Source organism: Bufo bufo, chromosome 5, assembly GCF_905171765.1.
Source record: "Bufo bufo chromosome 5, aBufBuf1.1, whole genome shotgun sequence".
Classification (NCBI taxonomy): domain Eukaryota; kingdom Metazoa; phylum Chordata; class Amphibia; order Anura; family Bufonidae; genus Bufo; species Bufo bufo.
Window position 1 is genome coordinate 9,569,526 of NC_053393.1, and position 15,898 is coordinate 9,585,423.

Genomic DNA, 15,898 nt, shown 5'->3' on the forward strand with positions numbered 1-15,898 from the left:
ATGGACCTACAGTATCTGCATACTGTCCTCTGAGTGGCTGATCATGCTGTCAACCTCCGAGCCAATCATGGCAAGCCCCTCTTCCTCGCCACTTCCTCCCATAGTCATGTGATCCTCCATCTTCTTCCTTCCTCCTGTTTTCCTCACCAATATACATAGTCTGTTTACACAATTCATATGAAATTAATCGCTAAAACTTCAGATTCAATTGTTTAGAATCGATTGTACATCCCTAATCTATATGCCCATCTTTTACGATTGATATGAACTATGAATGAGAATCCCTGTGTAAGAGGTCCATCTTTAGTATGTGGATCCTGACATGGTACCTCACTAGGGATGAGCGAACCCGAACTGCAAAGTTTGGGTTCGTACCGAACTTTGCAAGTTCGGGCACCCAGAACCGAAGCCAGATTTTTTCACTGAGGTCCGGGTTCGGTGTTCGGGTCATTTTATTATTCTCAGTCATAACATGGTTATAGCGGAAAATAATAGCATTCTTAAGACAGAATGCAAAAGAGCATAGCAATTTAGGGGTAAAAAAAAAAAAAAAAACTCACCTAATCCACTTGATCGCGTTGCCGCATTGTCTTCTATCTTTATTCAGCAGGACCTGCAAAAGGACCTGCGATGACGTCACCGCTCTCAACACGTGGTGAGCGCGGTGATGTCATCACAGGTCCTTTTCCAGGTCCTACTGAATGAAGATGGAAGGACCTGTGATGACGTCATTGTGCTCACCAAGTAGTGAGCACGGCGATGTGATCACAGGTCCTTTGGCAGGTCCTGCTGAATAAAGATAGAAGGACCTGCAATGACATCACTGTGCTCACCACGTGGTGAGCGCGGTGACGTCATCACAGGTCCTTTTCCAGGTCCTGCTGAATGAAGATGGAAGGACCTGTGATGACGTCATTGTGCTCACCAAGTAGTGAGCACGGCGATGTGATCACAGGTCCTTTGGCAGGTCCTGCTGAATAAAGATAGAAGGACCTGCAATGACATCACTGTGCTCACCACGTAGTGAGCGCAGTGACGTCATCACAGGTCCTTTTGCAGGTCCTGCTGAAAGAAGATAGAAGACACTGCGGCAGTGCATACAAATGGATGAGGTGAGTTTTTTTTTTTTTTACTTCTAAATTGCCATATTCTTTTGCATTCTGTCTTAAGAATGCTATGATTTTCCGCTATAACCATGTTATAATGGAAAATAATAAATTGAAGTTCTGGTCCCTATTGACTTCAATGGGGTTCGGGGTCAAGTTTGGGTTCTGAACCCGAACTTTGACCTGAAGTTCAGCCGAACCTGGCAAACCCAAACTTCCACAGGTTTGCTCATCCCTATACCTCACTCATGAATAGCGTAATAACGGAGGCAAAAAAAAATAAAATTACAAGTGTACTCCGGCTTATGGTACTCAGGTTATTTATATGTAAATAGATATTGATATTAATATATACCTGTATTCTTCCACACACTTTCAGTAATCTTCATGGTTTATTCACACAGCAAGGTCAAAATGCTGTTTTAGGAACACCCTTCGTGGGATCAGAACAAAATGCCATAGTTACTGTGTGCGAATCACAGGAAAAAATGTGATATGACTGCACAGTGTGGATATTAACACCTAAATCTTCAGGCTACAATGGTCCAGTCCCTGGTGTAATTTACATGGCCAGATAAGTATCTGAATCCAAGATGGATAATGATGGACTTTGCTGCTTGGAAACCAGGATACGTCTTTGGACCTGATAACACGAAACTGGTGCAGGCGCACAAGACGCTGACCTTACAGAATGCCTAGGGAGGTAAAATGAAGAATACGCAAGCAGGGTTAAAACCAGGATGGACAGACACAATGAATACAATACTGTCACCGCCAGACATCTGAGAAGCTCTGACAGACGTTCTTCAGAACCTCCTGCTTGAGGTTCTTTTGTTTTGCTTTCATTTTGTCATCTCGTTTCCCTCTCTCAGCTGTCATCTAGTTGCACTGATTGCATCCCTTTAAATCCCCTCCCATACTGCATCACTTTGCGGTTTATACAACTTCCTGGAGTGTGTGCATGCTGGATGCTACAACTGATGCTTCTACAGATAAGTCTGTTCATTTATCTGTGTTTTCCTGTTTGCTTGATCCTAGGTGACCCTGACTCCCTCCGTATTAAGTGTAGGGAGCTGGTGGTCGTGTCCCCTCACTATTATAGGGTGTTCAGGTTTCATACAGTCGAGGAACGAGGGTATGCAATTATTTACCATAGAGATTTTTGCATAGGCTGAGCAGTAAGGGAGAGAGCTAGGGCTGTCGCAGGGCTTACCCTTTGGTTCCTTAGTTTTGGATCAAGTCAGTCGGATCTTCATTTGTGTCTTCTAGTTTTCTGTAACACCTTCCGTAACAAATACACAAGGGGTTAAATCCAAATATAAGCCAGGGTTAGTTTCCAGGAAAGTAAATATAAGAAGAAACAGCAGCCGCAAGGATAATCCAAAAATAAGCCAGAGGTCAAAACGGGAAATTAAGCAGAAGCCTAGCCCCCAGATATTTGGGTATTATCCAGTGCCTGGGGAGATAGAAGATGAGTGAATCCCAGTAACAGTTTTTTATACCATACACACACAAATATTTCTGTGTCCAGACCCCACCTCTGATGTCACGAACAGGTCGGACTCTAGGAATTTGCATATATGACCCTTTTTCATGATCCTGTTTGACTCAGGCCTTCTCTTACTATGACATCTCTTCCTTTGAGCAAATACCAGAATCATAATAATGCATTCTTCAAACTCTTCAGAAGAGTCTGCCCGTGTGCCTGCCGGACAGGAATGGTCGGAATGTCTCATTTTAGGAGTTCAGATAAATCCAAGAGGGCAAACAAAACACTGAGATGTAACTGGGTTCCATGATTACCTAATTATATAGAGACCTCTACAAATATGGATTATGCTGACCATCTCTTTGGTGTATTAGGTCCTATGCTAAATATTATAGGCCCAGAAGATCGTCAGCTTCTCCAAGCCAACAAGTGCTGATTGGAAACCTTATCTCTGCTGTAATGTATAGCATCAAAGGGATGCAATTCACAGAGCCTAGATGACAGGACAGACTATCTATACAGGAATCGCTTTGACGAATACAATTGACTGGCATTGTAGGGTCTAGGCCTAAATTGATGTTCATATTTTGCTGCAAAGTTATTCAGAATTACACCATGATTCAATATGGGCAGGCCTAAAAACTTAAACCACATAAAATGAAGGGAAAAGTAAAATATGATGTGGAGTAACACTATTCACCCTCGAGCATCTCCAGACATTTTGTAAAATATAGTTTATAGTCTACTCAAGTGGTTATGACATTGTTGTGCTGATCTTTTGGAATAATAGTATTCAGCAATTAATATCTTCATGTCCTTCTCTCCTCAGATATTAATGGAGCGCGATGGCGCTCACTCCGGCGTTTCACCTTGACAACTCTTAAGAATTTTGGGATGGGTAATAAAGCCTTGAAGATGAGATTATTGTCAGAGTCCAAGTGTCTAATCCAGGCTATGTCAGAGACAGAAGGTGAGTGTCTGTTCTTCTTCTGACCTTTCTTGGTGATGACTGTCATGTCTCATGGTTTTATTCACTGTCTTGTATCCTTGCTGTCTCCCTGTAGCCTTGCTCTGATGCAATTAGCCCTCTCTTCTTCACGTCCCTGGTATGCATTTTGATTTATGATGTTATAATGTTTGCAACTTCTCTTGTATCCTGGCTGACAAAAAATCTACATCATCCTTAGCGATAAGAGAAATCCAGAAATTCATATCAGTTTTCATTTGATCACAATAGTATTGAAAGGAACAAATAGATAACGGTCCGGAAATGATCCCTTTTTGGTGTCAGTGTTTGAGCACCCATGGTGAAATTGCAAGAAGCTATGGTTAAATGGGTTAAATAAGTGGCCCAAAAATGATCTTTTCATAAGAAGCAACAAGTTTGGAGTTTTGTTAAAGAAAATATACACCTACTACCCGGAAATGAAAAAAGAACACCTTGAAAACTTAATGTGATTGAGCTAAGATTGTCAAAGTATAAACTGCTGGTGTTGCTTGGTTACTGATCACGCAATCAAGGCCCTTTATTTTGGGTTCTTCAGCAGAGTATATGTGGAGGTCACTTTGATACTGGGTGGCATCTCTCCTTACTGCGATACAATCTGACACTCTGGCAGTAATGGTCTTACAGATGCTGGATATACACTGCGTGCAGAATTATTAGGCAAATTAGTATTTTGACCACATCATCCTCTTTATGCATGTTGTCTTACTCCAAGCTGTATAGGCTCGAAAGCCTACTACCAATTAAGCATATTAGGTGATGTGCATCTCTGTAATGAGAAGGGGTGTGGTCTAATGACATCAACACCCTATATTAGGTGTGCATAATTATTAGGCAACTTCCTTTCCTTTGGCAAAATGGGTCAAAAGAAGGACTTGACAGGCTCAGAAAAGTCAAAAATAGTGAGATATCTTGCAGAGGGATGCAGCACTCTTAAAATTGCAAAGCTTCTGAAGCGTGATCATCAAAATAACTGCCCATGAACTGAGAAAAGTCAAGCGTGCAGCTGCCAAGATGCCACCTGCCACCAGTTTGGCCATATTTCAGAGCTGCAACATCACTGGAGTGCCCAAAAGCACAAGGTGTGCAATACTCAGAGACATGGCCAAGGTAAGAAAGGCTGAAAGACGACCACCACTGAACAAGACACACAAGCTGAAACGTCAAGACTGGGCCAAGAAATATCTCAAGACTGATTTTTCTAAGGTTTTATGGACTGATGAAATGAGAGTGAGTCTTGATGGGCCAGATGGATGGGCCCGTGGCTGGATTGGTAAAGGGCAGAGAGCTCCAGTCCGACTCAGACGCCAGCAAGGTGGAGGTGGAGTACTGGTTTGGGCTGGTATCATCAAAGATGAGCTTGTGGGGCCTTTTCGGGTTGAGGATGGAGTCAAGCTCAACTCCCAGTCCTACTGCCAGTTTCTGGAAGACACCTTCTTCAAGCAGTGGTACAGGAAGAAGTCTGCATCCTTCAAGAAAAACATGATTTTCATGCAGGACAATGCTCCATCACACGCGTCCAAGTACTCCACAGCGTGGCTGGCAAGAAAGGGTATAAAAGAAGAAAATCTAATGACATGGCCTCCTTGTTCACCTGATCTGAACCCCATTGAGAACCTGTGGTCCATCATCAAATGTGAGATTTACAAGGAGGGAAAACAGTACACCTCTCTGAACAGTGTCTGGGAGGCTGTGGTTGCTGCTGCACGCAATGTTGATGGTGAACAGATCAAAACACTGACAGAATCCATGGATGGCAGGCTTTTGAGTGTCTTTGCAAAGAAAGGTGGCTATATTGGTCACTGATTTGTTTTTGTTTTGTTTTTGAATGTCAGAAATGTATATTTGTGAATGTTGAGATGTTATATTGGTTTCACTGGTAAAAATAAATAATTGAAATGGGTATATATTTGTTTTTTGTTAAGTTGCCTAATAATTATGCACAGTAATAGTCACCTGCACACACAGATATCCCCCTAAAATAGCTAAAACTAAAAACAAACTAAAAACTACTTCCAAAAATATTCAGCTTTGATATTAATGAGTTTTTTGGGTTCATTGAGAACATGGTTGTTGTTCAATAATAAAATTAATCCTCAAAAATACAACTTGCCTAATAATTCTGCACTCCCTGTAATCCTGTGCTATGTCATTCCAAGCTCTTTTCACCTGGACCCATAGTTCAGCCAAGGTGGTTGTCAGATGGTGTGCATGGAAGACCCGTAATTCCATCTAGCCCCAGACACTCTTGATTGGGAGTGATCTGGTGATTGAGCTAACAGGGGGAGCTGTTGGATACACTGAAGAAAAAATTGTGCTGCATGGGTAATGTGTGGACCAAAAAAGACATCCCAAAGGCAGGTAAATGTTCCCTCCACGAACACCAGACTTCAACTAGTATGATAGCTAATGGTGCCCCATATCATGAGACCTGGTGTTATGCAAACACATCTCTGCATAGTGCATGATGGCAGTAAGTGCTCTCCAGCCCTCTTAAGAAATCTGATGTAGCCATCATTAGTACCAAGGAAGAACCTGTTTTCATCACTTGAACACTATTGTTTAGCTGTTGATGGCCGCATCAGAGTTGCTCCTATCATGCATAGTGTGGAAACAGACAAGACCAACACTAGGTGTCATAGTGTGTAACGCCATTAGCTACCATGGCTTTTACTGTATAGTGTTCGTGAAGAAAACATTGACCAGCCTCCAGTATGTCCAATACATCGTGGAATCAATCCTGTTGCCTTTTTTGACTCAGTTACAGTAGGTGAGGTGGTGTTCCATCAAGATACCATCCCTCACATTTAGCTACACAACATGCTCTCCAAGGTGTCCAGCAGCAACCCTGGCCGGCTTTTGATCGCTATATCTCTCACTCATTGAGAATGTCTGGGACTGAATAGGGTGAAGAATCTACCATGCAAAGCAGACAGCAACCACCTTGGCTGATACCATGCAGCCACAAGCTTATAGGATGGGGACATGAAGACCACTGAAGGGAGCAAGGAAGAAAGGAAGACAGAACAGAACAGCAGGCACAGCAGGCTATAAACATTTTTCCAATAGTCAGGGTGCACCCACTTATACAATGCAGCACCTTGCTGACTATATATGGCACATCTTGTTGGGTATTTTCCCTATGCCTGATTCACTTACACACTTATAATAAAAATGTATGAGCTGCAGCAAAGACTAATGGTGACTCAATGACTAGAGGTTATGACATTTTCATTTTCTTGTTTTCTGCAGGGAAACCCTTCAACCCAAGAATGTTCCTGGCCTGTGCTTTGGGAAACATCATTAGTTCTGTACTGTTTGGGGAGCATTTTGATTACCAGGATGAGAAGCTGCAGAACCTTCTTGCGTATACATCCAAATTTATTACAGCGATCAAATCTCCACTAAGCACGGTTGTCTATCATTATATTATGCAACTTTTGTTGTCATTTCCACCAGATTATCAGTAGAGATGAGCGAATTTTTGAAAATATTTGCTTTGATCAGAATTTATTCAAGGCGAATCGCGTTAAAAAACTGCTATTTCCTGGCTGCAGAGAGCCTTTATAGTGGTGCCTTGCAGTAACACGCATAGGGAGTCTGCTGTGGTAGTGAAACAATACTGTGAGTCCGTATGACATGCAGATGACAGGCGTCGCTCTTAGAATCACTGCACACTTCACTTATTTGGGCAGTCATGGGGCCAAAACTGACCAAATAACTCAAGTGTGAACTCAGCCTTACAGGTCGATGTTAGCGCCAAGAAGAAGAGCACTGCTTTTACACCGTCGTCAGCTGATTCCACATAGATGTCTACAGAACCTGTTCTATTAAACGCTTATACAAGTAGAGCCCCCGACAGAGTGGAGAGGGGGTCAGCAGTAAGTTTGTGTTGACGTCACTGATTATTTTGTCCTTCCTCTGATCCTTTAGAACAATAATCCACAAAAAGCGGATCCTGTCTGTGGAGCCTCCGCCTTCACTCGGTCAGCATTTGGTCAGTAATCCATCAGTATTGCTAATGCCAAATAAAACAGGAGTGGATCTAAAACAGAGATAACACGTGAATGGAATATTTGCATGTCTTCTATGTTTTGTACCCACTCCTGCTTTTAGCTACCAAATCACAAGCCAATTCGGATGGGACCATACAGACCTTACAGCTGCTACACTGACAGGATCCGTCGTGCATCTCATTTTTCCTTCCTTCTGACAGATCAGGTCAAATAAATGATGATGTAAGCCAGGCCGAAAGCCAAAATAGTGGCCCAGTCATGAAGTGGGGATGGTGGAAACAGCACAGAGTGGCCCTATGACATAGTGGTGAGGTGAAAGCAGCATGAGGAGACCATAGAGTGTTCCAATGATGGAGTCTGGAGGTGTCGGCAGCATCAGGAGGCCACAGAGTGGCACAATGACAGTGTGGAGGTGGCAGCAGCATCAGAAGACCACGGAGTGGAAAGGTGACATAGTGTGGAGGTGGCAGCAGCATGAGGATACCACAGAGTGGCAAGGTGCCATAGAGTGGAGGTGGCAGCAGCTTGAGGAGACCACAGAGTGGCAAAGTGACATGGTGTGGAGATGGCAGCAGCATCAGGAGGCCACAGAGTGGCAAGGTGATATAGTGTAGAGGTGGGTGACAATACCAGTTCCCGCTTAAGATGGTAGATGAAAGAAGGAGCACTGGGCATCAGATTTGTGGTGTCAGGCGGGTGACCGAATCAGAATAGTAGCTGAGGAAGGTAGCCCCCCCTCCCCTCTCCATCAGCCATGGCAGTGGAACGTGAGCGCAGAGGGCCCCCCGGTCACACCTGTGTGAGGATGGGCGATGGCACACATAGGCAGCGGCCAACTGACTACATAGGATGTGTTCTGTTTTCATATACATTCACAGTGTGCAGTCTGACATTCAGCATAAACCATTCCTGTCTTCCAAATAAGAGGACTGTTCTTTGTAGTCTAACTTGTTTATTGGCCAACAAGTTGTACTCTCTGCACAATGCGCGTGAGTGAGAGATTGTACATTTGATTGGTAAAACTACAAGAATGCAAATAGCAAGTATAAGTATGCAAGAATGCAAAGTATATAAGAATGCAAATAGCAAGTATAGATAGCATGTACTATAATATTAAATTAACACTGAAGCACATGGTAAAATGGCTGTCTGTACAAAAGATTGCATGGTTAGCTATCAGTAATAACAAATCCCTGAATAACAGTTATAACTAACTGAACAGCTCTGCATAACATGATATCTCTGAAACAAAGGTAAATCTCTCACCAGATATGCTTTTACAAGGATGGTGGAGTTTGAGAAGGAGACATGCCTAGGACAGCTCTGTACTGTGTCCTGAAGACTTTTCTTTCCCAGGATGCTTTGCACTCCCACAATGATTTGCACCACCCACAATGCAGTAGTCTTTCTAACAAGAAAAACAAAGTACAATACAATTTTTAACACCGCTATAACCACATTAATCACTACAGGAATACCAAAACTAAGGCAGACGTGATCTGAAATCATTTTCCCTAACTCTGCTGGGCAGAACAGGATGTCTCTCTAGTAGTTCAGTTTGTCCTCCCCCTCAGCAGCTGTATAAAAGGCCCCCATTTTGGACCGGTAGCAAGGGTCCAACAAAGTGGAGAGCCAGAAGTCATCCCTCTGCCAAATGGTGACAATTCTGCTGTCACTAAGCAAGCAAGAGAGCATGCATTGGGCCATTTGCACAAGTGACTCGGAGGGACTCCCTGCCTCCATCTCCACTGCATACTGCCACGATGTGTCTGGGTCCTCTGCCTCATCTTTCTCATTGCCCTGTAGCTCCTCTGCCTGCTCTTCCTCTCCTGTCACTTGTGTACAAAAACCACGCTAAACATTGCTTGTGCTCCAATGTCCACCTCCTCCTCCAGTTCAGCCCCACAGGGCTCATGTGGCCATGAGATCTAGGCGCCACGTCTCCAGTCCCCTGACCAGTCAGATTTACCTGCATCTGTTCCAGGACATGAAGCAGTGGAGTGACATTGTTCATCCCGTAGTCCTGGTGACTGACAAATAACATGGCCTCCTTAAAGGGCCTGAGCAAATGGCAGGTGTCATGCATGAGCTGCTACTGACATCTAAGTTACACCGGGTAGTACTCCTGTTTGCTTGGATCATCAGGAAATCGTTTATGGCCTTTCTCTGTTCGTACAGTCGGTCGAACATATGGAGGGTGGAAACGTCGCATATTAGCCTAGGGGGGATGCCGTTCTGCCGCTGCAGCTCAAGGAGGGTTTGCTTTGTGGTGTACGAGTGGCTGAAGTGCATGCAAAGTTTACTGCCCATTTTTAGGATGTCTTGCAGATGGGTGGAAGACCTCAGGAACCGCCACAAGGTCCCTAGCATGGCGGTCCCCTTGCTCCGCCTGGCGGCGTCTCCCCCGCCTTGGGGGCTCATCATCATCGCTAGATGATGAGGAGGGCGCGGATGACAAAAGGAAAGTGGGGTCATCCTCGTCCTCACTGGGACTCTCGGACTCGGAGGCAAGCTGGGCGTATGCCTCCTCGGCCGTGAACATCCTTCGGGCCATAGAGGAGTGTGTGTGTGCATGTGTGCATGCGTGGAAAACTTTATTTGGTGTGCGTGTGTGTGGGGGCACGGGTGTTCGCGAACTCACCCTAAACCTAACAGACAAAAAAAAAAAGAAAAAGACTAACTAAAAAAAGGGCAAAAAATGCCTTTTTTTTTTTTTCTAAATCGATGATCAACCGTCCGAAGTTGATCAGCGGTGGGGTGTGCGATGCTCTAACAGTGGCCGGACGCTAAGGCCTCTTTCACACGGGCGTTGCGGGAAAATGTGCGGGTGCGTTACGGGAACACCCGCCATTTTTCCGCACGAGTGCAAAACATTGTAATGCGTTTTGCACTCGCGTGAGAAAAATCGCGCGTGTTTGGTACCCAAACCCGAACTTCTTCACAGAAGTTCAGGCTTGGGATCGGTGTTCTGTAGATTGTATTATTTTCCCTTATAACACGGTTATAAGGGAAAATAATAGCATTCTGAATACAGAATGCATAGTAAAACATCGCTGGAGGGGTTTAAAAATAATAATAAATAAATAAAATTTGACTCACCTTAGTCCACTTGTTCGTGGCCCGGCATCTCCTTCTGGCTTCATCTGATCTCTGTGCAGCAACAGGACCTTTGGTGACGTCATTCCGGTCATCACATGATCCATCACCATTGTAAAAGATCATGTGACATACCATGTGATGACCGGAGTGACGTCATCAAAGGTCCTGTAACTGTATTTAATGCTCACCACAGGTCCTATTCAACAAAGGAGACAGAAGTAGATGCCGGCTACGCGATCAAGTGGACTAAGGTGAGTTAAATTTTTTATTTTATTTTTTTAACCCCTCCAGCCCTATTTTACTATGCATTCTGTATTCAGAATGCTATTATTTTCCCTTATAACCATGTTATAAGGGAAAATAATAATGATCGGGTCTACATCCCGATCGTCTCCTAGCAACCATGCGTGAAAATCGCACCGCATCCGCACTTGCTTGCGGATGCTTGCGATTTTCACGCAACCCCATTCACTTTTATGGGGCCTGCGTTACGTGGAAAACGCACAAAGAGGAGCATGCTGCGATTTTCACGCAACACACAAGTGATGCGTGAAAATCACTTCTCGTGTGCACAGCCCCATAGAAATGAATGGGTCGGGATTCAGTGGGGGTGCAATGCGTTCACCTCACGCATCGCATCCGCGCAGAATACTCGCCCGTGTGAAAGGGGCCTAAGAGTGCCAGCCACAGTCAGCGTACGCACAAAAAAAATAAAAAATAATGCTTGCACCCAAAAAAAAGTTGAGGGGGGGGGGGCAGGGGGGCAAGCTGCAGCACCCCTGGGGGGTCTAGGGTTACACAGCTGTGGTGTGGACCCCAGACACCCGATTTTGGGTGATGCAATAAAAAAAAAATTTTTTTTTTTTTCTTATCATTAACTTTCCCTAAAATATCCCTGCCTAATCAAACCTGTCCCTAGCCTTTCCCTAATTACCTGTGTGCTGGGGGTGCTTGGGCACAGATGGGTGCTGGGGTGCTGGCTGGAGATCCGTGCAGCTCTGGAGATCCGACAACGTGCAGCACTCCTCTCTCCTCAGCTCCCCGGACACAAAAGGAGGAGGAGAGGAGCGCTGCAGTAATTTGAACCTCCCGCCCAGCCGACCAATGAGAGCGATCCTGAGAGGTGATGTCACCATCACCTCTGAGGATCGCAGGATGGTGATTGGTGGTGTATTATCACACCACCGATCACCATCCTGTTCCAGGTTATCGGGTCCCCAGAGACCCGAATAACCCGGAAAAGCAGCAAACCGTAGGTCTGAATTGACCTGCGGTTTGCTGCGATCGCCGACATGGGGGTTCACAGGACCCCCCCGGCGCATTGAGCCAAGGTGCCTGCTCAATGATTTCAGCAGGCACTGGGTTCTGATCACCGCCAGGCGGCGGTGATCGGAACTATACATGACGTACCGGTACGTCATGTGTCCTTAAGTACCGGGACAACATGCTGTACCGGTATGTCATGTGTCCGGAACAGGTTAACAGTGACTTCGGTGACCGACCCTTTAACAGTGACTTTCAAAATGGACGCCCCTTTAACAGTGACCGCCCCTTTAACAGTAACTTTCACAGTGTGGCCACCCATTTAACGGTGACCGCCCCTTTAACAGTGACTTTCACAGTGGCCGCCCCTATAATTGTGACCGCCCCTTTAACAGTGACTTTCACAGTGGCCGCCCCTTTAACGGTGACTGCCCCTTTAAGAGCGACTTTCACAGTGGCCGCCCCTTTAAAGGTAACCGCCCCTTTAACAGTGACTTTCATGGTGGCCGCCCATTTAATGGTGACCGCCCGTTTAACAGTGACTTTTACGGTGGCTGCCCTTTAGCAGTGACCGCCCCTTTAACAGTGACTTTCACTGTGGCCGCCCCTTTAACGGTAACCTCTCCTTTAACAGTGACTTTTACGGTGGCCGCCCCTTTAACAGTGGCTTCCATTGTGACCGCATCTTTAACAGTGACTTTCACGATGGCCGCCCCTTTTTTCAGTGACTTTCACGGTGGCTGTCCTTTTAACAGTGACCACCCCTTTAACAGTGACTTTCACAGTGGCCGCCCCTTTAACAGTGACTGCCTCTTTAACAGTAACTTTCACAGTGGCCGCCCGTTTAACAGTGACCGCCCCTTTAACAGTGACTTTCACAGTGGCTGCCCCCTTTAACAGTGACCACCACGGTGTCTGCCCCTTTAACAGTGACCGCCACGGTGTATGCCCCTTGAACAGTGAACTCCACGGTGCCCGCCTCTTTAACAGTGAACTCCATTGTGCCCGCCCCTTTAACAGTGAACTCTACAGCGCCCGTCCGTTTAATAGTGGCCCCTGCCCCCCATTAGGGTTGCCACCTTTTCTTAAAGCCAAACCCGAACAGAAGGGAGGGAGGGTGGGCGACCCTTTCCCCCATGCATGTAGCAGTGTAGTTGTGCCTTCATACGTCATATGACTTAATATTTCAGGACCTGCAAACTGCTAAAACCTGTGATCAGTTGTTATGGCAACCTGGAGTAGGACCTGCGAGCTTCTATTGGCTGATAAGGGACATGTGACCGTGTGTATGGCAGTTAGGATTTAGGTGAAAGGCTTGTATTGGATAATGCAGGTAATTTTTTGGGAATATCTCGGGAACGGTACGTCCTAGAGAGCTGAGACCCCCGCAAGAATTCTTTCCAGGTAGCAAGGGATGTGTATACCAAGTTTCGTAGAAATGGATGGTTGCGTTTTAGAGTTTTCGCGGAACATACACATATACTTCCTTTATATATTGTAGGAAGGCGCAAGGGTCCGTCATTGACGGAAGGTAATTGTCACCGAGGTTCCTGGCCTCGGTGAGATAAGAACCGGTTATTTTATGTGTCAGCCACAGCTAGTACTCGCTGACACTGTTTATTCTTAGTGTGGCTGAAAAGCCGAATCGGGCCGGTTCTTATTGGGAGCAGCCAAAGAGCAGGGTGGGTGGCTGTTCCCCACGTCCAGGCCAGGTTTTGGGCTGGGGTTTAAAAACCCAGCCAGCAGCTCAGCTGGGTGTGGTATGTTCCTCCAAGTGAAAGTGGAGCTGTGAAGGCTCTGTGTCTCTTGGAGCTGCATGAGAGCCACCAGCTGGAAGCCAGGCGCCCTAAAGCCTGCTGTGGATATCCAGGTGACATGTTTGTTTTGAGTTCTGTGGACTTTGGCCGTGTGAAATAACACGAGGAATTCCTGTGGTGTGAATTAACACCAGGACTCTGCAAAGTGTTTGTGTTATGTTTTTCCTTGGGTGTGAATAAACACTGAACTTTTTGCTTTACTACCATGTTCTTGCCTCTGTACTGCGTCCGCTTACCCTGCCTACCAGAGCAAATCCCTACAATATATATATATATATATATATATATATATATACAGTACAGACCAAAAGTTTGGACACACCTTCTCATTCAAAGAGTTTTCTTTATTTTCATGACTATGAAGGCATCAAAACTATGAATTAACACATGTGGAATTATATACATAACAAACAAGTGTGAAACAACTGAAAATATGTCATATTCTAGGTTCTTCAAAGTAGCCACCTTTTGCTTTGATTACTGCTTTGCACACTCTTGGCATTCTCTTGATGAGCTTCAAGAGGTAGACCCCTGAAATGGTTTTCATTTCACAGGTGTGCCCTGTCAGGTTTAATAAGTGGGATTTCTTGCCTTATAAATGGGGTTGGGACCATCAGTTGCGTTGAGGAGAAGTCAGGTGGATACACAGCTGATAGTCCTACTGAATAGACTGTTAGAATTTGTATTATGGCAAGAAAAAAGCAGCTAAGTAAAGAAAAACGAGTGGCAATCATTACTTTAAGAAATGAAGGTCAGTCAGTCAGCCGAAAAATTGGGAAAACTTTGAAAGTAAGGGCTATTTGACCATGAAGGAGAGTGATGGGGTGCTGCGCCAGATGACCTGGCCTCCACAGTCACCGGACCTGAACCCAATCGAGATGGTTTGGGGTGAGCTGGACCGCAGAGTGAAGGCAAAAGGGCCAACAAGTGCTAAGCATCTCTGGGAACTCCTTCAATACTGTTGGAAGACCATTTCAGGGGACTACCTCTTGAAGCTCATCAAGAGAATGCCAAGAGTGTGCAAAGCAGTAATCAAAGCAAAAGGTGGCTACTTTGAAGAACCTAGAATATGACATATTTTCAGTTGTTTCACACTTGTTTGTTATGTATATAATTCCACATGTGTTAATTCATAGTTTTGATGCCTTCATAGTCATGAAAATAGAAAACTCTTTGAATGAGAAGGTGTGTCCAAACTTTTGGTCTGTACTGTATATATATATATTTATATATATATATATATATATATATATATACTACAGAGGATAATCGTATAAAGCTACGGCACTCCAATGATTCTTTATCTTCTAAAGTTTATTTGCACCGAAAATAGCAACGTTTCGACCTATCCGGTCTTTATTAAGCTTGATAAAGACCGGATAGGTCGAAACGTTGCTATTTTCGGTGCAAATAAACTTTAGAAGATAAAGAATCATTGGAGTGCCGTAGCTTTATACCATTATCTGACGTTTGTGGGGACCAAAAGGCTGGGACTTGACGCTGCAAGCACCACCACAAATTGGATCAGCTGGAAGTGTCCAGTGAGTAGTGCTGTCTTATTGCTATATTATATACTACAGAGGAGGCGTGAGTAGAGCAGAGAAGTGGCAGATAAGGTTTAACACTGACAAATGTAAGGTTATGCACGTAGGAAGGAATAATGCAAGTCACCCGTACATACTAAATGGTAAAACACTGGGTAACACTGACATGGAGAAGGACCTAGGAATTTTAGTGGACAGCAAACTAAACTGTAGAAACCAGTGTCAGGCAGCTGCTGCCAAGGCCAATAAGATAATGGGCTGCATCAGAAGGGGCATAGATGCCTGTGATGAGAACATAGTCCTACCACTTTATAAATCACTAGTCAGACCACACATGGAGTACTGTGTACAGTTCTGGGGTCCTGAGAACAAGGCAGACATAGCAGAGCTGGAGAGGGTTCAGAGGAGGGCAACTAAAGTAATAACTGGAATGGGGCAACTACAGGTCCCAGAAAAATTATCAAGATTAGGGTTATCCATTATTATATTATTATTAAAATTATGTTTAAAAAACAGAAAGGAGATCAAATAAAAATGTATAAATACGTCAGGGGGCAG

At 44.8% G+C, this 15,898-nt stretch overlaps 1 protein-coding gene across 1 annotated transcript in view; it reads left to right on the forward strand.

The window, feature by feature from the left end:
* Positions 1–15,898, forward strand: part of LOC121002843 (cytochrome P450 2C29-like) — a 242,550-nt gene that overhangs the window by 133,577 nt on the left and 93,075 nt on the right. The window contains exons 4-5 of the mRNA XM_040434454.1: positions 3,425–3,565; positions 6,854–7,014. Coding sequence (XP_040290388.1) covers positions 3,425–3,565; positions 6,854–7,014 — 302 coding nt within the window. The remainder of the gene's footprint in view (positions 1–3,424; positions 3,566–6,853; positions 7,015–15,898) is intronic.